Source organism: Papio anubis, chromosome 2 (genome assembly GCF_008728515.1).
Source record: "Papio anubis isolate 15944 chromosome 2, Panubis1.0, whole genome shotgun sequence".
NCBI classification, from domain to species: Eukaryota; Metazoa; Chordata; class Mammalia; order Primates; family Cercopithecidae; genus Papio; species Papio anubis.
Genome location: NC_044977.1, coordinates 168259741 through 168286057, shown reverse-complemented (window position 1 = coordinate 168286057; position 26317 = coordinate 168259741). Strand labels below are relative to the sequence as shown.

The 26317-nt window shown below is 34.9% G+C and overlaps 1 protein-coding gene and 1 long non-coding RNA gene across 4 annotated transcripts in view; one reads left to right on the top strand and one right to left on the bottom strand.

Moving 5' to 3' along the window:
• The window catches only part of ZNF385D (zinc finger protein 385D), a 963288-nt gene that overhangs the window by 193041 nt on the left and 743930 nt on the right, over positions 1-26317 (top strand). For all 3 annotated transcript variants that reach the window (XM_017955941.3, XM_017955943.3, XM_021933870.2), the window contains exon 2: positions 20637-20855. In XM_017955941.3, the coding sequence (XP_017811430.1) occupies positions 20637-20855 (219 nt within the window). The remainder of the gene's footprint in view (positions 1-20636; positions 20856-26317) is intronic.
• LOC110742460 overlaps positions 1-26317 on the bottom strand; it is a 150466-nt gene that overhangs the window by 64686 nt on the left and 59463 nt on the right. Inside the window, exon 2 of the long non-coding RNA XR_002520195.2 lies at positions 12261-12374. This is a non-coding gene — a long non-coding RNA (uncharacterized LOC110742460). The remainder of the gene's footprint in view (positions 1-12260; positions 12375-26317) is intronic.

Below are 26317 nucleotides of genomic sequence, written 5' to 3'. Positions count from 1 at the left end.
CTAGGGTAAATATAGTTTGCTTTTATCTGTAATATGGAAGGAATAGTAAAATAGCACCCATGTATATGGCTAATACTTTAATTTTGGCAAAAATAGCTTATGCAAAATTAGAATTTGATTTAAAAAATTATCAATCAAAATCTAATAGTTGAGATGTACTAAGCATAAGAGATTATAAAACTCTTAATAGATCTTCTAAGTTACCATGCATACATGTGTAAAGTTTGGAAGTATATATTGCACAAAGAGGAACTTCTAATAAAACATACAAAGAAGTGTTCTACCTCCTATCAAAAATAAAAATAGTCATAACTATGAGTTTCCATTTTCCACTTGTTTCACTAGCAAAATTAAGGAAAAAAAATGTGCTACCTAATGCTGATAAGAGTTCGATAAAACTGGCTTTCCCATGCCTTGATTGTATTCTAAATGTGGTTATAATCATTTTGAAAGCCATTTAAAAATGTAGATGAAAAACTTAAATTTTCAATATTCTTTGAAACAATATTTATATCTTTGAGGCCTTGGGTATTTACCCTAGAATTTCCCAAAACATATGAAACACAATGTAAATGCCTCAGGATATTCATCTTGGACTTATTTACAAAAGTGAGAAGAGCCCCAATATATAATAGAATACTGAACTCATTCCCAAAGTTTCATGGAACACTAATCCAGAAGCTTTATGATAAAAGAGTTCAGTGGTCAAATAAATTAGAAAAACTGCACATAATCTTCAATTTTGAAGTTACAATACAAACCAAAACAGTAAAGATTCTAAGATCTACTACAGGAAATAATTCTGCTAAAATTCATTTAACCCATATTTTTCCAAATGTAATACTTGTTAATATCATATATAATAAGTTTTGGGGACATAAGTGAGTAAATAGCTTAAGATTTTAATTTTTTTTCATCTATTTCAAAATTAGTATGATTGTATCACTTTATAATAGAAAAATGTGTACAAACAACGACTAAGCTCAGATTACTGCCTCAACATTGTATAATCCGTTAGGAAGAGAAAGCCATTTTTAATTAATAAAGGCTATACTGTGAAAGAGTTTATTCTGCCTGGAGGGGAAATATTGAAGGAAGGTGTCAAATAAAGCACTCCCTCAATGTGGCTGAGATACAAACTATTCATAAGAAGGAATTATTAATTTTTAAACAATTACAATTTAATTTGTGATAACTAAGAATTTTCTTTGAATGAAGAGTGTTACAGTTACTCTTGTCTTATCTGAGATTAATGTAAGTATATGAAGCTAGGAACTGTAGAATCATGGTGGAAAGAACTTGGCCATTGGTATTAAATAGACCTTTGTCAAAAATCCCGTTTTTAATGACAAGCTACCTAGCAGAGTTATTTAAGAATTAGAGAAAACTTTAACCCAGTGTTCAGTTCATTAAAGGTGTCACTAAGTCATGGCAATAATTTGTGCAGGGGAGGCAAAATTCCACTCCCATCTTCTGAGGGTCTTGGCTGGGCTGAAGAACAGTTATCTCACACATTTTCTGTAGGTCTGGAATTCAGAAGAAGCTAGTTAGGAAGCATTTGCTGAGGTTTTTTCATGAGGTTGCAGTCAGGATGTTGTCCATGACATCGACAATCTCTTGAAGGCTTATTGGATTTGGAGGGTCCACTTTCAACGTGGTAATTCACACAGGGCTTGCTTGAGTGTCTTCACAAAATGGCAGCTGGTTTCCCTGAGACATGATCCAAGAGAATGTAAGGCAGAAATCTTGTGAACTAGCCTGAGGAGTCATACATGATTATTTTTGCAATGTATGCTATTGGTTACATATGTTAGCCCTGTTTATTATGGAAGGAGACTAGAAGGAGACTATTATGGAAGGAGACTATATGACAGCATGAATACCAAGAGGTGAGGTTCAGTAGGAACAATCTTAGACGTGGCTAAAACAGCTTCATTTTCTCAAGCTACAATATGATTTATTTGTTCTGGGGAAACAAAGCCTATTGGCAGCTCAATGCAGACATCTCAGCTTGCAAATCAGGGGAAAAGAAAGCAACTCTCAGCATCTGAACACCAAATCTCTCAGAAGTTCTCTGATCCGGTGTGGCTCATATGTCCTGCTTTGGACTAAGTCACTGCAATCTGTTAGTCTTAGGGCCATGTTTCCAAACCCTGAGATTAGGAACAGTGCACTGTCATTGAAAGAATCACTTGAATAAGTGGGATGGAGAAAGAGATGAATGATGGAGCCATTTCAGGGTAGATGGGCGGAAAAAAATCATATCCTCTTCATCATTATGTCAATTCCTAAACAAGACAGAGTTAAGAGGAATCACGCTTTGTTAGAAGAATCTGGAAATTACCATTGATTTTTTTATAGATTGGTACATCAGAGTTATTTAATGAGCATCAGTAGTAAGTAAAGATACTGATACATTCTCCTTGTTTTTCTCATAAAGTGGTAATTTTTAATAAGTTATATTCCTTCCCTGAAATATTTTAATGATAGTCTTTATTTTATGATTCTTTAGAATATGAGTAAAAATGTTTATTCATTAATTACTGTTTTGCAAGTATAAGTCCTACACATTGTATTAGCGTCTCTTAATTTTTGAAGAATAACTTCATCAGCTTAAATGTTTAAAGACAATAGATCTTTATTAAGAACAGAATGTTCATCTTTTATCACTTATATTCTACACCTAGAATTAGCTCTAAAAGAAGAATATGCTCTAGTAACACCTCTAAGTGATCACATTAGGCAAAATTGTCTTATAAGGTCAATATGGCACACTATTTAAAAATATATTTAATTAGACCAATAATAATTATTTAACCCAATTAAAAATAGAAAAAGCAATTTCTCCTGTGGGCTTCCTATGTTTATTTTTTAAAAAAGAATGCTGTATTTAACTTAATTCACCATGTAAAACAATAATTACTGCCAGTTTCTTTAAAAGCACACATATTTCTTATAGATGAATAACAAGAGTCATGTAATTTAAGGGAGAAAATGTTGTTTGAATATGACTTTTAGGTATTTTTCAGAGATGATTTTACATTTTAGAAATTCACAGAGTATCCTTTATACTTATTGTGAAGTGGTAGGTCACATGATTTATCATGTTAAACTAGGTTAAATTACACCCCAAATTACAAGAATGGAAATCTATCTAGTGTAAAGAGAAAAAAAAAATAGCCTGTATCTTTGTTATACAACTTATATTTCCTGTGTATGGATATTTTTCAAGGATTGCAGGTTCACTAAAAAATACTAAAGAAGTGTAAGTTTATTCATAGAGGACAGGTTTGTATGTGAATATTTAATTTTCCTTCAATACTAAGTTATTCCAGATGGTTCTAGTGGGCTTATCCCATATCACTAGGTTAGTATTTATATAACCTTGACCTTTAGAACTTAATGATATTAGCAATTACTTTATGAACTTGGAGCTGCTAGCCATTATATTCAGTGACCACGACAAATTTCTTGACACATATATTTGGAAAAATTTCCTCTAGACACTTCAAAAGGCACTTTCCACTCATTTGAAATGCAATTAAGGTTACTAATACATGAATTTAAAATGAGATGAATAACAGAAAAGAATTATCTGCAATAAAACCTATTTACTATACCTTGTAAACGCACTGTCATCAGAGGGTAGAGTTGGAATAAAATTAATACATGCTGCAGCATGTGAGCCCAGGGGATGTGCCATATCATGGACACAATGTCAGTCTGAACTTAAAATTTCCCATCATGTGGATTTGATTTTCAACTTGGACTGTATTTGAATATTATTAATATATTTGCCCACAAGTAATTGTTTTAGAAATTACTCCTCAGCAGCAATATAAAATCTCAAACTGTGATGGCAACACTTACCAAGAATACTGTTTTTTTATTGCTTCATTACACCCACTGGGCCATTTTTATTGTTGAATTTAATTGGTAAGTGTTCATTTTTCCAAATAATGCAAACACATCAGGGCAAAAGTGTGTTAGAATTAGCAAAGAATAACAGATGGTACATGAGGGTTAGCATATATATAGCTCTGTAAGTAGAGCTCACTTCTGGAATATCCTAATATCATTTGGAAGGAAATGCTTGTGCTTAATGAACAACAGGACACTTTCAACAGGACACAAGGCAGTGTAGAATTTGCTGGGCCCATGTCTGTGTCTATTAATGGCTGTTTTGCGGTATGCCAAGCAAAATAACTTTGAGCTATTTAAATTTGGCTTATTGTCATCACCTAACATACAAGGCATGCAAATCTAAAAATATCAGAGTTTTGGTGGTGAGCAGGAAGATAAAGGCATGTATTTCTGTAATGCTTCTTTCTAGATAATAATAAACAATTTATTAACACTTTAGATCTGCAAATTTACAAACCAGTCCAAATTTGCCCAATAATATTGAACCTTCCTTTTTTCTTCTCTTTCTTCCTCCTTTGGGTTCCCTTATTCCTGATTCAAATCTCCCCTCAATTCTCACTTGCACCTCTAAACAGAGGTTTGAATACTATGAATTGTAAGTCTGTGAAATTAATATTTTATATAAAACCTCAAGGTATAGACTGAGGAAAACAATGTATGTATTTGTATTAGGCTTTAGTTTGGTTTCCTCATCTGAACCACAGAAGACACGATTTGTGACATTTTCTTAATTGCCCCATGTATGGTTCATATCTATGCCATTCTGGATATGCAAGAGAGAAGTTAATCCATCACTTGCAGTTTATGCCATAGGGCATGCCTCATGGATCCTCTCTCAGAATCCCAGTTGAGAAAGACAGTTCATAAGAACTCAGGGATGACCTTGGGGCCAACTTTAGTATATGAGCAAAACTTAACCCTAAAGGACAAGAATTCCAATTGAAAAAAAAAAAAACTGTAGAAATGTTGGAGTTATCAGTTAAGGAATGGATTGTACACCTAATGAAGAGGAAAAAAAAAAAAAAGAAATGCTGGTTTTTCTGCTAAGCCTAGAAGGCTGTTGGGCGTTCTAACAGAACTGGCTCTAAATCAGCGTATATTCTCTGCTCAGCAGCAATCCAGCTGGATTGTTTCTAATGCCATTTGGATATTTATTTTTATTTACTTGTCTTTGTAACCAGTGTTACAGATGAACTGCCAGTCCTAAGGAGAAAAGAAAAAAAGAAATGAAATAGAAATGCTTAAAACCAAGAAGTTCCTAATACCATGAGAAGATATTTCTGTAGATATTTGAAAATATTTTTAAGAGTATGCACAGGGCCCGGCGCGGTGGCTCATGCCTGTAATCCCAGCACTTTGGGAGGCCGAGGTGGGCAGATCACGAGGTCAGGAGATAGAGACCATCCTGGCTAACACGGTAAAACCCCGTCTCTACTAAAAAATACAAAAAACTAGCCGGGCGAGGTGGCGGGCACCTGTAGTCCCAGCTACTCGGGAGGCTGAAGCAGGAGAATGGCGGGAACCCGGGGGGCAGAGCTTGCAGTGAGCCGAGATCGCGCCACTGCACTCCAGCCAGCCTGGGCGACAGAGTGAGACTCCATCTCAAAAAAAAAAAAAAAAAAATGCACACATATTTGTTTGTAAACACATTCACACAATAACTTGCTAAAACATACAGCAGAGTCGGTGTGTTTCTTCCAATGCACTTTCCTATATGAAGCAAGACTATTATAGGTAGGATTTAGCAGGAATACTGTTTTAATGGCCATTGGTCTTTCATCTCTCCACTCCAAGTCTCTCTCCATAGTGTTGCAAGCAGTATCTTGTGAAACTACAAATCTATCATTTTACTTACTAAAATAAATCTAATGCTTTGTCTTTGTCCACAGAATAAACTTTGAAAATTTATTTTCTGCCTCTTAGGGCTCTTCCTTTCCCATTTTTCCTCCGTGATTCCTGTGTATACTCCATTTCTGGTATTGAAAGGTGAAGTTTGGGTTATTGATTACAACTTCATGAATTCTAACAACGTGCATGATGTCTAGACCCACTTACTTAATAACATGCACCATACCCTTTGCCATATTCAGAGGTTCTGAAGAATAGGGTGTGGATATTCTTGTGTGCGGACCCTGCATCATTCTGTCTACCACAGCTACCCTGGGAGAAAGGAAGACTGGGAAAGATAGTCTCTCAGTGGCCAACTGCATCCCAGTGACAACTCTACATTATTGTGGACAGCTATCACTGCTGTCAGAATAAACATACGATTCTGCACAGTTGAGCCTCCTTTGCTATTTTACTCATTTTACTCCACAAGTTATAAACCAATGTTAAAATAATATATCCTAATTTTAATTAAATATATATTATGATGCTTTCAAGTTTAATGTTGAATTTTATTTTGAGTAAAATGTCTAAGTATTCCTCACGATAACTTTGTTCCCTTCTGGTTTCATCACTAACTTCACTCTCCTTACAAAAAGAATGAAATGGAATATCTATGTAATATTTTTTGAGACGGAGTTCGGCTGCTGTGGCTCCAGGCTGGAGTGCAGTGGGATTCGCTCACTGTGCCTCGGGCCTCCGGTTCACGCCATTCTCCTGCCTCCCAGCCTCCTGGAGTATTGGACTACAGGTTTCACCATCAAGGCCTCGCTAATTTTTGTATTTTTAGTAGAGATCGGGTTTCACTGTGGTCCATCTCCTGACTCCAGGATCCCACTGCCTCCCAAGGGTGAGAGGGAGAGAGAGAAAAAAGTCACCATAGAAAAGTTTTCATATTTTATAAGTTGATTTTTCTAAATTAATTATGGTCTTAAATAGCTTAAACCACCCAAAGTGCTCCATTAGTTATCATGAGCTTGAGAAATAGATATGTATCACCAGTTAATTGAAAAACATATGGTGTTGATTAGTGCTTAGCACTCTTATTTTAATAGACTTCGATTAAATAAATGACTGCAGTGTATTTCCACAGTACAAGATGCCAGTTAAAAGTTGATGCTAGAAAAAGGTACTGAACAAAGAAACAAAGAAACATTAGTGAAGAATGGCCATGCAATTTTTGAAGAATTTGTTCATGTCTTTTTATATGTGGGAAGATTTTAGATTGTATGATCTCCTCATTTGTTATAATCTAGGATGTCATAAGGCCCTGACTCTAAAGCCAGAGCCTGAGTTCAAAACCCAGTTCTGCCACTTACTGGCTGTGAATCAGTTTTCTCATCTGTAAGTTGGGGATAATCACGGTACCTACCTTATTGGCAGTGCTTTGAGGATTAAGTGAATTAGCATTCGTAGCTAGTAACATTATATAAGTGTTTATAATTATTTATAAACAAACACTAAGAATACTGATATTTTCATTAATGTCCTTCATAAGATACCAGTTGATTATGAACAGTCTCAAATATGGTATTGGTGCCAGTTACACTCTAAATACTTGTTTTGAACAAGACATAGTTTATGAATACTGGGGTCTAACCTATCTAGTAAGAGCATGAAATAAAGTAAGATGCTGGGATTTCAGTAGGAAATTATTCTCATAAGATCAAAAATATATCAAATTCTTATGAGCAAGCTCATTTACCCCATGTTGTATACAGACTTATAAGGAAAGTCAGGCCAAAATCTGAAGGTTGCATGACGGTCATGAAATCAGGACAGGTAAAGTGAAATGAAACAATAATTTTATAACTTCAGGACATGGCAGCTGCAACATCTCCGATGACAGAGATGGTCATGCCACTAGCCAAGTTTTAACTACAAGACTTGTCTCCACTGAAGAGTGCTTTAATAGACCCAGGTGACACTCCCTTCTCTGACTTGTTCATGTGTTTCCATGGTTGACCATTTCCTTCAAATCAGTATTTCTTCATGTCTCTCGATGTGTTTATTCAAGTTACGTCAAATTACTTCTGAACTCGTGCTGGTCTGGGAGCATTCTTTCTCTCCAAGATGACTTTGCCATTTTTTTTTCTGACACAGTATGTATTGATTTCAAAGATTAATTCTTCAGAGACCTTTCTTATTTTGAAGTTCCTAAAGAAAAACCTCACTTTCTAACTCCAATTACGTGAAGTAAACTTGCTTAATTAAGCAATCAGAATGCAAAACTGGTAGAATTTGGAAACATAATTTAAGACAGTGTAAGTGTTTGTCTAGGAAAGTCCCAATTTGTGCCTATATACAATTTTAGTAAAATATTATTAAAAGTTGAGCTAAAACAAGTCAACGTGAGTTGAGTAGAGATCTACTCTTTCATGCCACCTTCTGCCACTGTCCTGTCATGCAATAAAGAAAGTTATCAGGTTAACACATGGTTAAATCTACAATACAGTTAGCAATAATATCCCTTTCTCTGCACAGGTTTCAGACAAAATAACATCTTTCTCCCCAGGCTGCTTTTCCAGGTGGGACAGAAATCTTTTATTTTTAAAAAAGAAAGTGGGCCAGGCATGGTGGCTCACGCCTGTAATCCCAGCACTTTGGAAGGCCAAGGTGGGTGGATCATGAGGTTAGGAGTTCAAGACTAGCTTGGCCAAGATGATAAAGCCCTGTCTCTACTAAAAATACAAAAATTAACTGGGCATGGTGGCAGGTGCCTGTAATCCCAGCTACTTGAGAGGCTGAGGTACGAGAATTGCTTGAACCCAGGAGGCAGAGGTTGCAGTGAGCCAAGATCGTGCCATAGCACTCCAGCCTGAATGACAGAGTGAGACTCTGTCTGAAAAAAAAAAAAAAAAAAAGAAAGAAAGAAAGTGAACTTTGAATGGGTAGATCATATTTTAATACTTGTATTATTTGTTTTAGGAGAAAAAGATTGCCACTCTCCATGGTTTTTGCACATAAAATTGTAGTTTAGCTTTTATTAAGCCTGCAATAAAAGTTGTTTTACTAAAGAGCACCATTGAATTAGAAATTAGTATGACACTGACAATATTATATCTAAACATTTGTCTACTATGTCATTTAATTTGACTTAAATGTTCTCTTAGTATTTCGTTTCTGTCTTTGATGATTATAGATCTATACATTTATTAGTTGAAATTTACAATTTTAAAGTTTCCACAACCTTTTCTATTTTTATCACGGGAATTTTAGATCGGGTAAAGTATATTGCTCTCTCATTGGTAGATTATAGATGTAATGAACTGAAGTTGATAGTAAATAATAATATTCAATGTACAGCAAGGTATCTACTGATTTCAGCATTTCTGGAAGAAAATTCATGTTTACTTAAAACATATTTTAACCTACCTAAAAACTCAGGATAAGGCAGGATTTTTTTTAGAAAAGATTTTACGCCTGTAATCCCAGCACTTTGGGAGGCCGAGGCGGGCGGATCACGAGGTCAGGAGATCGAGACCATCCTGGCTTACACGGTGAAACCCCGTCTCTACTAAAAATACAAAAAAAACTAGCCGGGCGTAGTGGCGGGCGCCTGTAATCCCAGCTACTCGGGAGGTTGAGGCAGGAGAATGGTGTGAACCCGGGAGGCGGGGCTTGCAGTGAGCCGAGATTGCGCCACTGCACTGCGGCCTGGGCGACAGAGCAAGACTCCGTCTCAAAATAAATAAATAAATAAAAATAAAATAAAATAAAATAAAAGATTTTAAAAAATGGCCAGGTGGCACCACTACAAATTTTTAAAATGGAGATCTATGGAACCACAAATCTATAGCATCTTAGCATGTGAAGGAACTTCATGGCAGTGTAGTCCATTTGTCCTTTTTTGTTTTGTTTTGTTTTGTTTGAGACGTAGTTTCACTCTTGACATATGACAGATTAAGTATTAGACAATAAATTTATAAATTTAAATTGTAAAAAACTGGGTTTCTTAGACCTGAAAAGAAGGCAAGGAAGAATCTTAATACAAGTCTTAAGGCAAATAAAGGAATATTAATTGAAGGTAGTTTTTAGCTTCTGTCCATTTCTATTAATGAAAGAAAAATAATGAGTTAAAACTATAGCATGAATAGTTAAGGTTACATATAATATTATTAAGAGAGGAAGTTCCTTGTACATTTTTCCTTTTTATTTTTCATATTTAATACTCAATCTGTCATATTTTTTCTTAGATCTATATTTATATCCATATCCATAATTTCTCTATTTGGAGCTTAAATCTAAATATAATGCATTTGAGAAATATAAATACAACAATCTTTACTAAAGTCTCCTACATATGAAAAAAACTCTATTGTATATGCATAATTATTTTTATATTAAATTTACTAACCTGCAATACATTTTTATTTATAACAACTGCTATAACAAAGTAATTTTCAATTTGGATTCTTTTAACAGTCTAGATTGATTGAGTTCTACAAACTTATTAAACAATCTTTCAAGCTTATTTGGGTAATAGAAAAATAGGTTAAATGGTACTGTAGTGAAAAATGAATATTACCTAATTTTATCTTTTTAATGGGTTTCTACTCTAAGTCGAATTCGATAGTGATACATTAGTCAGTGTATCTACGATAGCAAATAAATTTTGTCTTATATGGTAAACCTGAATAATTTGTGGACCCTGCAATGTGCCGAGTGTTTGAAACCAAATCCAGCCTCTGAAGGAAAGATTGTCATAATTGATTAGTTATGTCTGTCATGGATGTGCATCAGGTGATCAAGTTCTTCATATGGGAGTTATTTCTTTTAACTTTTACTCAAGTATGTTTGGGATTAGGGATACAACTGGGATATTTAATTCATTTAACAAAAAAACATGGTTTTGGTTAGGTGGTAATTTAAGACATTTTCTTGACAAATATTTTTCCTTGGAAGTTTGGGTTACTTTCTAATTTTAATATTAATGATTGCAAGAGAGCTGGTATACTAGTTATGTATTTATGCATAATAATATTACAGAAATTTTATGTCTTAAGACAACACACATTTATTAGCTCACAATTTCTGAGGCGCAATGGTCCACACATTACCTAACCAGGACTTCTTCGAGGCTACCATAAAGATATGGGCCGGGATGTGTTTTCGTCTATAGTTCGACTGGGGAAGGACCACTTCCTCACTCATATGTTTGTTTACAGTATTCAGCTGCTTATTATGGTCTCATTTTTTTTCACTGGTTGTTGGCCAGAGACTACCCTAAGATCCTTGCCACATAGTCCTCTTCATAGGGAAACTCATAATAAGCTCACATTTTCTTTTCAGATTGTAGAAGTGAAATATAAGACAACATGAAAAAGCTTTGGCAGCTTGCTTCTTCAAAGTTAGTGAGGGAGAATCTCTTCTCACAAGATGGGCATTACTATCTTTTTGTAACATAATCCCACTCATGATGTACATCCCATCACCTTTACCATATTCTATTGGTAGAAGCAAGTTACAGGTTCTACCCTCCAGGAGAGCAGACTGTGGAAAGGTCTGATTAACTCAAGGTGGAAATTAGAGGGGCCATCCTAGAATATATCTGCCACAGTTAGGATGCGCAAATTTTTCAGGGAAATTTATCTGGGTATAAGAAAATATTCTCATATAGCCTGAAGATATCCTGAATCATCATTAGTACCTGCTCTTCTCCTTTAATGATGAAAGGGAGAAAACTGTAAATGGAAACATTGATCTAAGAGTAAGACATTTATAAGAATGGTTATGGAAAAATTGGATGCAGGTAATATGACAAAGTCTATGTTACAAAAAGACTAGGCATGGCCAGCAGTTGAAATCACCAAAGTATTAAAATGTATTGTAAGAAGACAGAATCAATGAGATAAGGAAAAAAACCTGAGACTTTAAGCATTATAAATGAGGGAGGGAAAAAGCAAAGCTGTCTCTTAAAAAAAAAAAAAAAAAAAAAAAAAAAAAAATCCAAAAAACGGAATAAAAGCATATAGCTACTAGATTTACAAGCCAAAATCTTCATCACAGTTCTCCTCTTAGCATTACTGACTGTTAAAAGTCATAGTCAGTCTAGCCTACATTATCTCTGTCTTCTCAAATTCCACAGAGAACTAGGATATTGTGTGATGTGATATGCAAATATCCCAAGTGGCTAAACTAGTGCTAGACACAGGGCAGGTGCTTAAAACATATTTGTCATAGGACTTTTCAATAGCTTCTAGGGTGCCTATTTTTTCTTGGCATAACTTTTCACCAGATATACATAAAAACAATCATTCTCTAATTCAGGTCTTCAGAAATTTTTCTGAGGCAAACCATTCTTAAGTTTTATGTAAGCTGTTTTAGATGCAAAGTAGGGTAGAACTAGCTGAAAGCGCGAAGATATTTGGTGCATTTTCAAGAAAATAGAGTTGATGCTTAAAATACCTTTAAAAAACATGGTCTGAGAACTCAAGAGCAGGACTCACAGTGCAGCCTCAGCATCCCTGGTGTGATGGCAGACACGCTGTGTGGCATAACTCCAGGGGGACCATGTTTTGCCAAGGAGGCCCTGATGGCATGACTGATTCAAGAAAACATTCCTAAAATAGGAACAATGGGTCAGAATACAGGAAAAGATTTGCATACCATTGACTAAAAAAATGTAGTAATAGTAATGTAAGTTTCCGTTGGACTTTGAAACTTCGAAGAATACATTCGTGACATTGAAATTTAAGACATATCTGATTTATTTATATAGTAGTAGATTCTACTTGAATAATTTACCTTTTTTAACAAAATATTTTTGTTTTTATTTTTGAGGTTAAACTATGGGCTCCCATTTGGCCTCAAAAATATTTTAGTGCTTTCATGGTGAGTCATTTGAAGATTAAGGTAAAATTTCTTTTTGAAACTGAGGACTCAAAATAGAAATTCTGATTTGAAGCTTACAACTCTAAAAAGTCTACTGCTTAAAAGGGAGAAAGGAATGCATTTAAAAGTTTCATTCTGTATCTCATTCTGCCACTGTGGGCTTAATTTTTGTAGGTGAATCTGCAAACATTCAGTTAAGACTTCCATCACCTTGTAAAAGCCATAATTGTATTGAGACCATCAAATTTAGTGTGATGCTGGGATGTGATAAAAACTGTACTTGAAATACAATCCATTAACCTTGATTTGCCTTATGTAGTCTTCTATAATGTAATTTCCTATCATAAAAGTAAGATGTTCCTAATTAAAATATTCTCATTTTTAAAGTTCCTAAGTGATATTTAAGTTAGGAGACTATGTAAAACAATTAATGCTTTTTAATAAAGACAAACAATTGAGATTATCTGCTGTTCTGTGACTTCCCCCCAGTTTATCTTTAATATCTGAGTTGTGTGGCTAAATATTGGTGAGTTCGTTAGCTGTGCTATATGCAAACACACACCACTGAAGCTGAATGTTGTGTTACAATATATGTATGTTAGATATTTACAGAATTACAGTAATGCTATTTTTATGTCTGGGGAATTTCCAGATGCTGTAGTTTTAATTTTTAATTCACACTGCACTCTAGTGGGGAATTAGATCAAAGCGAAATTATTTTTATAATGGTACTCTATAGCACTAACTGTGAACTATTTACAGGTTTAATAGTGAAATGTAGAAGATATTGTAACTCACTATAACTTTCTCAAATGCTTAATGCTATAAATATGATTTTATATATTACAGATAATATATATTTAATATTTTACCATAACAGTAAAATACACTTTTCTACATTAGTCTTGAAAATAGAGGAAGATTCACTATTGAAGTAGTTTATTTGATTAATATATATGTATTCCAAATATGCTACATAAAATCTATATACATATATACATATGTACAATTTATACAGATACATACAATATGTATATGCATATATATGTATATACAGATGTAAGCAATACTCTCTAAATCCTAATACAAGGAAATGCTGAATAAAAGTGACTACTTATTTTTTTCATCCAGAAAAGGCCAAATTTCTTTCATAAATTTTATGAATAAAAATGAGATTTAAAAATATTTGCTTATAAAGGTTCATTACTATTCTTAATTTTATGAAGCAATTTAACTTAAATCCTGCGCAGGCAACTTTGGCAGCAATGTGTGGCTACAGCCACCTTTTGAATCACCTAATAGCTTTTTTTTTTCATTTTTTCTAAGTTATTTCAAATTAATTTTAGTGCTTTTAAAATCGACTTATGATATTGTCTCTGGAAATTTTATTCCAGGTAAGCAGTATCTAATCCCATGACATTAGTACAGTATTTTTCCCATTTTACTCTATATATGCTTATTCATGATTTCCACAACCTTTTACCATTTTTAAAGGTGATTTTAAATGCTTTCTGCAAAATAACATATTGCAGTAGCAGTTGTATCATTATATTCTTACAAATAATAAATCTTTGTTATATGTTTACCTTCATTTTATGAGCTGGTCAAGAAAATTGTATAAAAATTATAAACTCCATTAGGATTTGTATATATCACACAAATTACAACTCCCCTTCTGTGAAATGGACTAGATTGATGTCTTCCCATACAGTACATTTTTTTTTCCATAATAAAGCAATTTTAAGAACGCTTTATAAGAGACTCTATAAGGAATTCGAAATTGGTGGATTCCTCTTTTCAGAAGAATAAGTTATTTTGAGCAACGTTTGTAAAATGTGGGGAATATTTAGACATTAAATTTTATTTTTTTCAATGAAATTATTTTTAAAGAAATGGCCAAAATCTGTCACCTGTTGTGCTTTGTATAAATATTATTAAAAGCTAAGAATATAAAGCTGCTTACCAAATAAACTTGTAATTTTGACTTTTTAATGAACTAGCCAGCTGTCATCTACCCTATTCGTATTTCAAAGTTATCGCCATGAAGTATCTCTAGATTAGATTTTTATTTTGTTTTCAGTCGAACCAAAAATAATTTCTAGAGATACTATCACATCAAGATTTCTAAAGGGATTTTAGTGTTTAGCATTGGTCTCTGCCACTATTTATATGAGGTTGTCTGTGCTAAATGTCTTCTAGATATGTAAATTCCTATCTGCCAATTTTTAAAAAAATTATATGGTGGGAGAAGTCATTGTAAAACAAGAATATTTTGGTTTATTTATACCATTTACAGTCCTATGATTTTGTAAGTCATTTGTAAAACTACTTACAATGTGGTTTATTGTGCACTAAACTGTCTGTTAGTGGCTGTCATCTACTGACGTTTCATTGTCAATTCAGATTATCTTAGAAACTTGAGATTCTTGGAGATTTTAGAGGCTTGCCGCTTTGACAAGACAGCAGATGCAAGAACAACGAGTAAAGCCGATCACGGACAAAACGATATAACCTGGCTTGTTAACAATAAGATAAAACACTGACGTTATTTGCAGGAAAAAATTTCTACTCATTAAAATTGGGGCCGGGCGCAGTGGCTCAAGCCTGTAATCCCAGCACTTTGGGAGGCCGAGGCGGGTGGATCACGAGGTCAGGAGATCGAGACCATCCTGGCTAACATGGTGAAACTCCGTCTCTACTAAAAATACAAAAAAGTAGCTGGGCGTGGTGGCGGCGCCTGTAGTCCCAGCTACTCGGGAGGCTGAGGCGGGAGAATGGCGTGAACCCGGGAGGCTGAGTTTGCAGTGAGCCGAGATCGCGTCACTGCACTCAAGCCTGGGTGACAGAGCGAGACTCCGTCTCAAAAAATAAATAAATAAATAAATAATAAAATAAAATAGGGTTTGGTTGTCAACTAATATACACTATTTTACATACTTTAATTTTATATTAATGATTGTGGGAGTTGCGATAGGATTGAAACAGTAAAGCGAATATGAAGTTTATAAATTGTTAATTATGTGGTGGTTGACTGGATACCTCTGTGTGTGTGTGTGTGTGTAAATGGCTTATAATCTTAATTGAAACTGATAATAAATAGAAGAAATCAGTTGAGGTGTATTAGATTTTTTATTAGTGGGTTGGTAGCTCAGTTATTCAGAAGGAAAATTTGAATTAGATAAAATGACTTAGAACTGTGTTCCATATTGGATTTTCAACCCTCAGCGCTTTTTTTCTGAATTGAATTTAACTACCTATTAACTACCTCAGGAGAATTCTGAGCTTTCTACAGGGCTGGGGAGCCTTTCCATTGTAAGTGTGTATATGGCAAGCAAGAAGATAGGAAAAGTCATTTCAGGCAAATTTGAGATAAAGATCCATCCGATGGTGGACCGCACGTGAAGCAGTGAATGTTTCCCTCATTCTTCAAATCACATAGTTTATTTCTAGCGCAGGATGAATGAGCAAGGAATAAAGAGAACAAAAGTTTCTTTCTCAGTTCTTTCCCAGAGCACACAAGTTCTCAAGAGGTTCCTGTTTTATTGTCAAGGAGAGAAAATGGTCTCTGCTCTATTTTCCAAATTTAAAAAGATATTAAATAAAACTTTTCTGTATAATTGTCTTAGAGTTGCAGAAAAATTGCCAAATTGGTCGAGTTCCCACAGACTTCCCATCCAATTTCCTCTATTGTTGATATATTTTGTAAGTATGGTGTATTTGTTACAACTAATGAACTAATAATACATTATCATTAATGATACTCTATGTTTTATTTGGATTTCATTAATTTTTCCTCTGATGTTCATGTTTTGTTTCAAGGCCCCATCCAGGATACCACATTTCATTTAGTTTTAGTATTTCTTTAGGCTCCACTGGGCTGTAACAATTTCACAGACTTCCCCTAGTTTTGATGACCTTGACAGTTTTGAATATTGGTCAGGTATTTTGTATACAGTTCCTTAGTTTGTGTTTGTCTATTATTTCTGTGAGGAAGATCACAGAGGCGAAATACTATTATTAGCACATCATATTAAGGATTCTTGCTATCAGTGTGACCTATCCCTGTGGAGATGAAACGTGATGTGGCTGAAGTATTAATTATCAGGTTTCTTCACTATAAAGCTACTTTTCTCCTCTTTCTGTACCACACTATTTAGATGCAAGTCACTAAGCATAACCTATACTTGAAGAGTGTTGTGCCCTATCCGGCTTTGAATGGAGGATGTCTATTTAAGTTATTTCGAATACTTTTAAATGAGAGTTCGGTATCTATCTCCTCCATTTATATTTACATCAGTATGTACTCATTGAAATTTATTTTATACTTTAGGTTTTAATCCAATAATATGTTACTCAGATTATTGCTCAAGTTGCTCCAGCTTTGGTTCTTGGGAGTTTTTTCCATTGGTCTCTGTGTCTACAACTTTTGATTCTTAATTAGGTTACACGAATTTTAGGGTCCAGCAGGGATATAGCCTGTTAACGCCAGGGGTGGCGTGGGTTAGAGAATATGAGCTCTTCTCAGGGCAGTCTTGATACCAACAGCTGGTCCTTTGGCAAAGGTGGTGACATTTCAGCTTGTGTCAAAACAATGCACTAAATAAATCAACGGCAAGAACCACATTGCATCCCAGAAAAATATTGTTTCTACTTTTATTTTTCCTCAACTTCTCTCACATACGTTGTTTAATATAGCTTACCAAAAATGAGTCATCTTATGTGTGCCACATTTTAATTACTTCTGTGAGTCTGCAAGAGTAAATCAGTCTCCACATCTAGATAATTAAAACACACTCACACAAACAAACACCTCATTCCTTTGATAATTTCTCCCGGGATAATTCCAGTTCTTGAACCTGTTAAAGAGTGCTGTCTATACCTACATTACTGTATTAAGCCAAACATCTTTCCAGTGTCTTTTGGTTCTGAGGGAGGAAGGTTAGGAGGGAAAAAAGTGGACAAATTGATCAATTATTTTGGGTTTCAAGAGAGTCACCTAAAGTTTACGGATGGCTGCTGAACTTTTTCTCAGTGAAACTCAAATGTGTCAAATTTCCATTTAACAATTTAAACATGACGTTTTTACCGTATTGGGAAGGAAAATCACATATGAACATTGCCTCCTACTTCACAGAGTGCCAGTTGAGCCACTGCAGTTTTCCTGCAAAATCTGTAAATGTTTTATGATGTCCTGCGCCAGCCACAATAATTTATTTGAGGTTCTCTTTTTCCCTTAGTGTCCATACCACATAGTTTCTATTTCCTTTGAAAGTTGTCATTTTTGCACCTTACTACAAAATTGTTGACATTGTCTGGTAATATAGTCTTTCTCAGCTGAGCAGGGAATTCCTCATGTGTAAAGCAAATAAATCTCAGAGGCTTGAAAGAAAATTCTCCGGTATTTTCCCCTGCTAAATTGTTAGCACATGTTCTTATTTTGTGGGTCAAGATGGAAATGTGAATCAAATAAGAAAATATTTTCTTCCAAATATATGCATATGTTTAGCAAAAATGATGTGTTACAAGGGCTCACCCACTGTGACTATCTCTGTAGCATTGCCTCGTTCTGGCAAACCTAAGCTGTTCACGCTAGAGGAAATAAGCTCTTTGGCTTCTTTGAAATATATTGATTTATTTTTTCATAATAAATGGTCATCATGTCAAATTTTTAAAATACAGAAATGGTAAAGGAAAACAAGCCAACTCTAATCTTGCCACTCAGAACGAATTAATTCTAATACTTTTTCTAAGTCCAGTTTTTGCTTCATATGGTTGTAAACATACTATATGTAAATTTGCATCTTACGTTTGTTTTTTACTTATATATAAAATATTTTCCCTTTTTTTTTTTTTGAGACAGAGTCTCGCTCTGTAGCCCAGGCTGGAGTGCAGTGGCACGATCACGCCATTCTCCTGCCTCAGCCTCCTGAGTAGCTGGGACTACAGGCGCCCGCCACCGCTCCCGGCTAATTTTCTGTATTTTTAGTAGAGATGGGGTTTCACCGTGTTAGCCAGGATGGTCTCGATCTCCTGACCTCGTGATCCGCCCGCCTCGGCCTCCCCAAGTGCTGGGATTACAAGCGTGAGCCACCGCGCCCGGCCAATATTTTCCCGTATTATAAAACTTTCCTGATCTGCTTTTAATGGCTATGCATATTGCAGTGATTTTAGCATACCATCATTTACTATCATTTTACTACTTAACAGTATTTGAGATAAAAGATTTAAGCATAAATCAACTCTACACAAAAGAAGTTTTGAAATGTTCTGATTATAACCTGGAGAGATACTTACTGTTTTTATTTATATAAAATAAGCTGATACGCTTACATGTTTTCCTTTCATTAAAATTATATAATCATTTTACAAAGCTGATAGCTTTTCTTTTAAAATGACCATTTAAATTGCATATTTAAATTATTTTAACGAGGTTATCTGAGTAAGAAAGATAGAGTTTCCTTTTTAAAAGGAAGTTAACATATTTTAAATGAATTAGTTCACAAAGAAAGCATGCATTATGCACTGACCAATCTTTTACTCATTTTGGAATTTGGATAGTGACTTCAATACCCGTAAATAGATTCAAGTATTAGTCATTTTTGCGTGAGTTCACTAGTTTGATTTTCCTTAAAATTTTATTGGTGAACTGATAATGCTTCCATATTGTTAAAAACATTTCAACATTTGTTATCTCATTTGCCTCATACCAAAGTCCATGGCTTTTGCATCAAGTTTGTCTAATTGCAAGGACCACTTCTGTGATGCTTGTCAGTTTAACTCCAGAACATAGGAGGATGCTGCCACGTAGCAGTCAGTTAATAAATGCACATTAAAATCATGACTGTTTTTCTCTGCTAATATTTTTCAAAGACTTTAAAATAACTCCTTAAGGAATTGGGAGAATTGGAATGGAGAACTCCTATCTGGACCATAGTGTGCTAGAGAGGCCTGGGTAGTGGAAGTAGAGAAAACTTAGAAATGAGGTATTATTATTTTAAATTACTTGTGAGTGGATGTTAAATATAGATTACAATACTTACTCTAATTATTGTCATCTGACTGGACAATAATCGGTGGCACACACCTGTAGTTCCAGCTACTTAGGAGGCTGAAGTGGGAGGACTGCTTGAGCCCAGGAGGTCAAGGCTGTGCCGAGCCAAGATCATGCCACTGCATTCCAACTTAAGTGACAGAGTGAAACCCTGTCTCAAATAAATTAAAAAATGTCATTTTAAGGCCAGAGATACTGAAATTATGATTTGACCTTTTCTCTTTGGTTTTAGTATACAAAGCATACATTTATCCAAAAGTAATGATTTCCAATGTAAGCCATAAGTCAGTCACATTTTTTTTGCATCCTGATTATGAGGCTATCTTGGGTATTCAAAGCCTCTCTTGTATGTCAGGTATAAAATATAAATTTGGGGGTATTGAAACAGTTTTAGCATCTTTGTATGTGTAGAATGTGTCCATCCAGATGTAAGTCACTTTACTTAACTAGTAAGGCATATAAGAATTTTATTTAGTTGAATTAAAACAAAACTGTCTAATTCATTAATACATACTAGAGAACATGATGATTAAAAACATTGAATTTAGAGATAAACTGAATGCTTATGACAGCTATACCACTTGTTAGCTGTGTGACCTTAGACAAGTCGTTTAATCATTCTAAAACTTAGTCTCCTCAGCTATAAAAAAGGGAAAACTATAGTGCTTATTTCATTATTATGATAATTAAATGAAGTAATAAAAATATATAGCATAGTATTGGGAACAGATTTTTTAAAAAGTTAAACATTTGCCATTTATATTCCATTAAAGAGATTGTCTACTTTAGCATAGTATGAAAACAATCTGTTAGAATGAGAGTATATAGAAATTTTTAATTCTTGTATGTGGATCAATATTTATTTGCCACCCAATTTAATAAATATGAAGTAATATAAAAATCTTGATCTGCGTGTTCATAACTTTCCTTGCACCCCCAGATTTCACCTGTGTACACGATGGCGAGAGTGAGGCTGAATTAATACCTGATGACTTTGAAGAAAAACCAGAAAGAGAAAAGAAACATACCAACTTTACTTTGTGCAATGTATGTAACATTCAGCTGAATTCGGCCGCTCAAGCACAAATCCACTACAATGGCAAATCACATCAAAAGAGATTAAAACAACTCAGCAACGGGATGCTGAAAAATGACAATGGTAAGCTTTTCTAAAAATATTTCTCAATTTTACATCATCAACTTAAGTTATTTGTGTACCTGCAGATGTGATGATAAAAGAATGAACTAAACTATTTTTTTAAACCAGGAAAATATTACATAAAAGCTTTATCAGCAGAGTAGATTAAAATACATCATTTCTCTTTGAGGGAGAAGAAGACATTTTATTTTTTGTACATAGTTAATTGTATTAGGGTTGTGACCTTCAGAAAATTTACTGTTTTTGAGTTGTCAGAGTTTTAGAGTTTCTTGATGTGTGCCTTTAACATAGCTATGTATGGAAATAGACATCCTTTTACAGTGTGTATGGGACAGTGGATTTTTGTTTTTTTAGTTTTTATTTCCTGCAGGTATAGGGGATTCAATTGGTTAGTAACACTGCAATTGATTTGAAATAATGCGTATCTTTTCAAATAGGTGTTTTAATCAATAAGCTATGATCCATTAGTACAGACTTTTAAGTTCCCTAGTGAAAATTTATGGTTTATTTCATAAGAGTACTTTTTAAAAGTATGTGTTGAATTTATGAGTTAATAGATTTTCCAAATAGCACAAAAATATCTTTGGGAACAAATGGAAGGATATTAGAAAATATAGAGACATGAAGAGAGGAGGGTAGGCCCATCCAGAGGAGACTTTAGAGAGCTAACTCACTGCAACTTGAGTTGCAATACTATATTCTGATCAGATGTTTAATGTGTAATAAATATAATTCATCTAAATTATACTGACATTTTAAAATGTGAATGAATTTCCATCTCTTTCTGTATTTGACATCATAAAGATTTTTAATATAATTTGGTAATTTGCTTCAAGGTGGCCACATGATGGGAAGAAAAATGAAAGTACATTCTTAAAGTAGAAATTGCTTCTATCTTGCTTTATGTGTTTTTCATTTATTTGATTTTAGTATGAATGAACTGTAGTATTCTATTGGAAAGGATTTTATATTTCTTTCAAATGTATGACATTTAGTTAATTATAGATGTTATTTGTCAAAGAGATAGAAGAAACAAAAATTGGTCAGAAAGTAATTGAGAACTATTAAATTCTATAGGCATAAGAGAAACCTAGTGACACAGGACATTTCTTGATCACTTTTGCCGGCCAGAGACACCTGGCCAGTAATGTCCTTGCTCTGCCTTGGCCCATGGCTTTGGGGCTGGCTCAGCCCCGTGCTGTTTCTGTCATGTGGGCTGGCTGCCCTCTGCTTGTTAGAGGGCAGAGGGCCACAGTGTGACAGCCTTCTCTGTACCCATGTTTGGTGGGTCCTGAGCCCTTGTCACGTGTCTAAGAAGAATGAGGATATGCTGACAAACGAAGAGTGAGAAGGGCAGAGAATAATTTACTGAGCAGTGGAACACCTCTCAGTGGAGAGGGGATGAGTGGGTGGTCCTCCACCCCCATAGTTGGGTAGTTTCTCCCCCAGTGTGGCTGAGTCTGGGGCTTTTATTGGCTCAGAATAGGAGAGCACATGCTGATATATTTGTGAGTGTGCAAGGAAAGGGTAAAGCAAAGGCATCACTCAAAGGTGGGCATGGCAGTGTAGAAAACCAATTAGAAAAGGGTTGGTATGTGTAAAATAGGTGAAGGGTGGGGATCAATCAGAGGAAAGCACAGCAAATGGGAAGACAGATTCTCAGTCCAGTCCATGGATTTGACTTGTAGCTTGGATTTCAGGCTTTAAACTGTCTTTGGCTTGGAGGTGGGTTTTCACCAGGGACCTGTCCCTATCTGCCTAGGCATTTGTCTGCTTCCTGCTGCTATCGCTAGCAAAGTAAGTCACGATTTTAAAATGGATATTTCAGTCTCTACTTAGACTTCTTAAAAACAATCTATACCTTATTGTTAACTTCTGGGTGAAATCACCTCAAGTACAGCGTGATTCAATTCCAAGTTGTTTTCTCTAAGTTTGTATTGGTCATGATAGTGTAAGCTTTGGTGTTTTACTTCACTTATCTTGATAGTCACAAACCTCATTTGGAGAAGCAATAAACAATATTATAGAACAAAACTAGAACAAAAGATACATCTTGTTTAGAAACCCAAATCAAAATTAGTCCCAGCCATAACGCAGAATGGCCAAAGATTTTCAGACCACAATACTAGGTATGAGTTTACTCAAGTTAAATATTTTTAAACAATCATATCAATACACTTAGAGGTTAGCACTTTATTAAAGGCTTTATGTACATTTTACTATTCAATTTTTCCTCATAACCAGCCAAAATGATCTTGTTATATTCCTTTTATAGACATGGACATTGATGATAACATCAGTTGATACTATGGTGAAGGTCACACACCTATTAAATGGTCGAACTTGCAATCAAACCCTGGTCTTACTCACCGAAGTACCTGTACTTCTAAATGCTGTTTCCCAAAATGAATATTCTGTAGAAACTATGCCTTTCTTCATTCAAACAAATCATTTAGGAGAACATTTAAAAATTAAAATTTTAATATATTCCTCAAATTACTTGATGAATGTAGTACTCAACAAAATATTTATTGCTGCATTTCCTATTCAGATTTTTTCCCCAAGACATTTTAAGTATCATCATGTTAGTAGGAACATTTTCAGTGATCTGTCATTACTAATATTACTAACATGATGATAGGTCACCAAAAACAACCATGATTACTGGGAATACTGGGTCATCTTAGATCCTATCAGTTTGGCCTGAAATTACACTTCAGAGGATAGTGGACATGTGGATGAGAAAAGTCAAGAATGGCATGGTCAGGGCCAATTCTTGGGGACTACCTAGGAATTAGGGGAGATCCTGGAGCCAAAAGTGTCAATCACATTATCTGAGAAGGTATGATGAATTTGGCCTTAATCTGTGCTGCATCTGTTTTCAAGGATATTTGATCTGGTGTATGAATGTAAGAGCAGGGATCAATAGAAAGTGATGATACTTGAGGTAGGTCAGAAAATTCTGTAGTAATCTTTAGTAGTTAATTTAAGTTTCTAAGGACCCTGGCCTGTGGGATTGGGTTGTGTTGAGGCAAGAGCTGCCAAGAAGTCAGTGTGGTTCAAATTTCAATAAAGCTCAATGCTGGGGTCTCCTCCTAAGAAAACACCAGTAATGTGTGCTGGAAACTAGATGGAAATAATGGCATAAAGATTTAATCAACTTCTTAAGCATTAGGAGAAATACTATATTCCTTTACTAGATCTCAGAGTTAGGAAAGCAAACCTAATTCATTTCAAACCCTAACATTTGATAGGATAAGAATTTCTTAAATACTGCCAAGTGCCATCGGTAGGTGTTTGTAAGTGGGAATACAAATAAAAATATTTTCCCACACGATTTTGTTGAGTATTTTTTGCCTTATCCAGCCCCCTGTCAGGCCACACATTATTTTGCAACTGATCAGCTCCCATAAGGTTCCTAGCATAGTAAATTGTCATCTTTCTACAGCCATCAGACCAATGTTTGACATAGACCAGACTACTCTGCTTTTTTTCTTAATGGACTATTTTTAAAGAATAGTTTTTGTGTTCAAGCATAACTGAGTGGAAAGTAAAGTTCCCATATATCCCCTCCTTCACACGCAACCTTCCCCACTATCAACACCATGCACAACAGTGCTACATTTGTTACAACTGTTTAACCTGCATCAACACATCACTATCACCCGAAGTCTATAGTTTACATTAGTGTTTACCTTTGGTGTTGTACATTCCATGGGTTTACAAAATGTGTAATGACATGTATCCAACATCACAATATCATACAGAATAGTTTTGCTGCCCTAAAAGTCCTCTGTACTCTGCCTATTCATCTTTTCCTCCCTCATAAGCACTGATCTTTCTGTGGTCCCCATGGTTTTGACTTTTTCAGAATATCATAAAGTTTGAATCACATACCATGTAGCCTTTTTATATTGGCTTCTTTCACTTAGTAATATGCATGTAACTTTTCTCTGTGTCTTTTTATGGCTTGATAGCTCATTCCTTTTTTAGCGTCGAACTACCCTGCTTTTAAATAAAAATTATCCTGACCCTTTATTTCCCATAACACTGCCACATGAGGTCCTATGGCTGTACCATACTTTTCTGAGGATTTTCAGGTGAAAGGGTGTTGTAATTAAAGGGTTATACAACAGAGGGGAAACAGTTTATCCATTTGGGATGACTTTTGTCCAGGAAGAACAACTATAAGTGTTTCACTCTCAAAAAAAAATATTCCTTTGGGCACGTTGTAGATGATAGCCTAGTCCTCTGCCCTTTGGTCTTTCTCAACTCCCTTTAAAAAGTGTTCCTTTTGGCCAGGCGCGTTGGCTCATGCCTGTAATCCTAGCACTTTGGGAAGTCACAGGGGCCGGATCACGAGGTCAAGAGATCCAGACCGTCCTGGCCAACATGGTGAAACCCCGTCTACTAAAAATACAAAAATCAGCTGGGCATGGTGGCACATGCCTGTAGTCCCAGCTACTTGGGAGGCTGAGGTAGGAGAATTACTTGAACCTGGGAGGCAGAGGTTGCAGTGAGACGAAATAGCACCATTGTACTACAGCCTGGCAACAGAGCGAGACCCTGTCTCCAAAAAAAAAAAAAAAAAGGGGGGGGGTCCTTTTGTATTACCTGTGGTATGTAAAAGGGCATGCTCACCTATAACTATAGGTGGGTCTAGTTATAGGCCACAAATTTCACAAGTGACTTTGTGCTTTACCTTAATATAGAAACATATTATTTCTATCCCCCATATCCCCACTATTAAAATGTGCCTCTGCAGGCTTATTAGGAATAAGAAATGAACACAATTACAAGCCTTACACAGTTATTAATGGTAATTTGTTTACCTACACAGAAACCAAGCTAAAAATGTTGATTTGTACAAATAATAGATCCTGTAAATTCTTAGTAAGCACATCATCCTTTTTAGGTTATTTAGAGAAAGATATGGGAGTTCTTTGATTCTTTTCCTTAAACATGCACAATTGCAAAATGAGTGCTTTGAACTTCCATCTTCACAAAATTTTCACAATTTGATTTCAAATGGAAAATAATTAAATATGGTATGCCAAGAAAGACATGTAACAATAGAGATTTTTACCTAAATTTATCCAACCTTGTATTTTTTTTATTTTTAAGGACGCAAATAAAATAATACATATGGAATTAATTTTAGCAGTCATTTAAGGATTGTCTAAATAGGTAAAATACCATTATCTGATACTTGAATATTATGTGATTATATGCCTTGAGGCATATTATATTATATACTACAAAAAAATTAAATAAGAGAGAGCATTATCATATGTAAAATGTTTTTCACATTTCTGAGAAAAACATGGTGTTTTACATGTCATCTCACTTATTAAGGGAAATGATCTTCTGAAGATCACAGTGAAAAGCTATCTGATGTATACGAATTAATTAGTAGGCTGTTGTTTCTGCAGTTAAGACTAACTTTGGTTTCTGACAGCGAT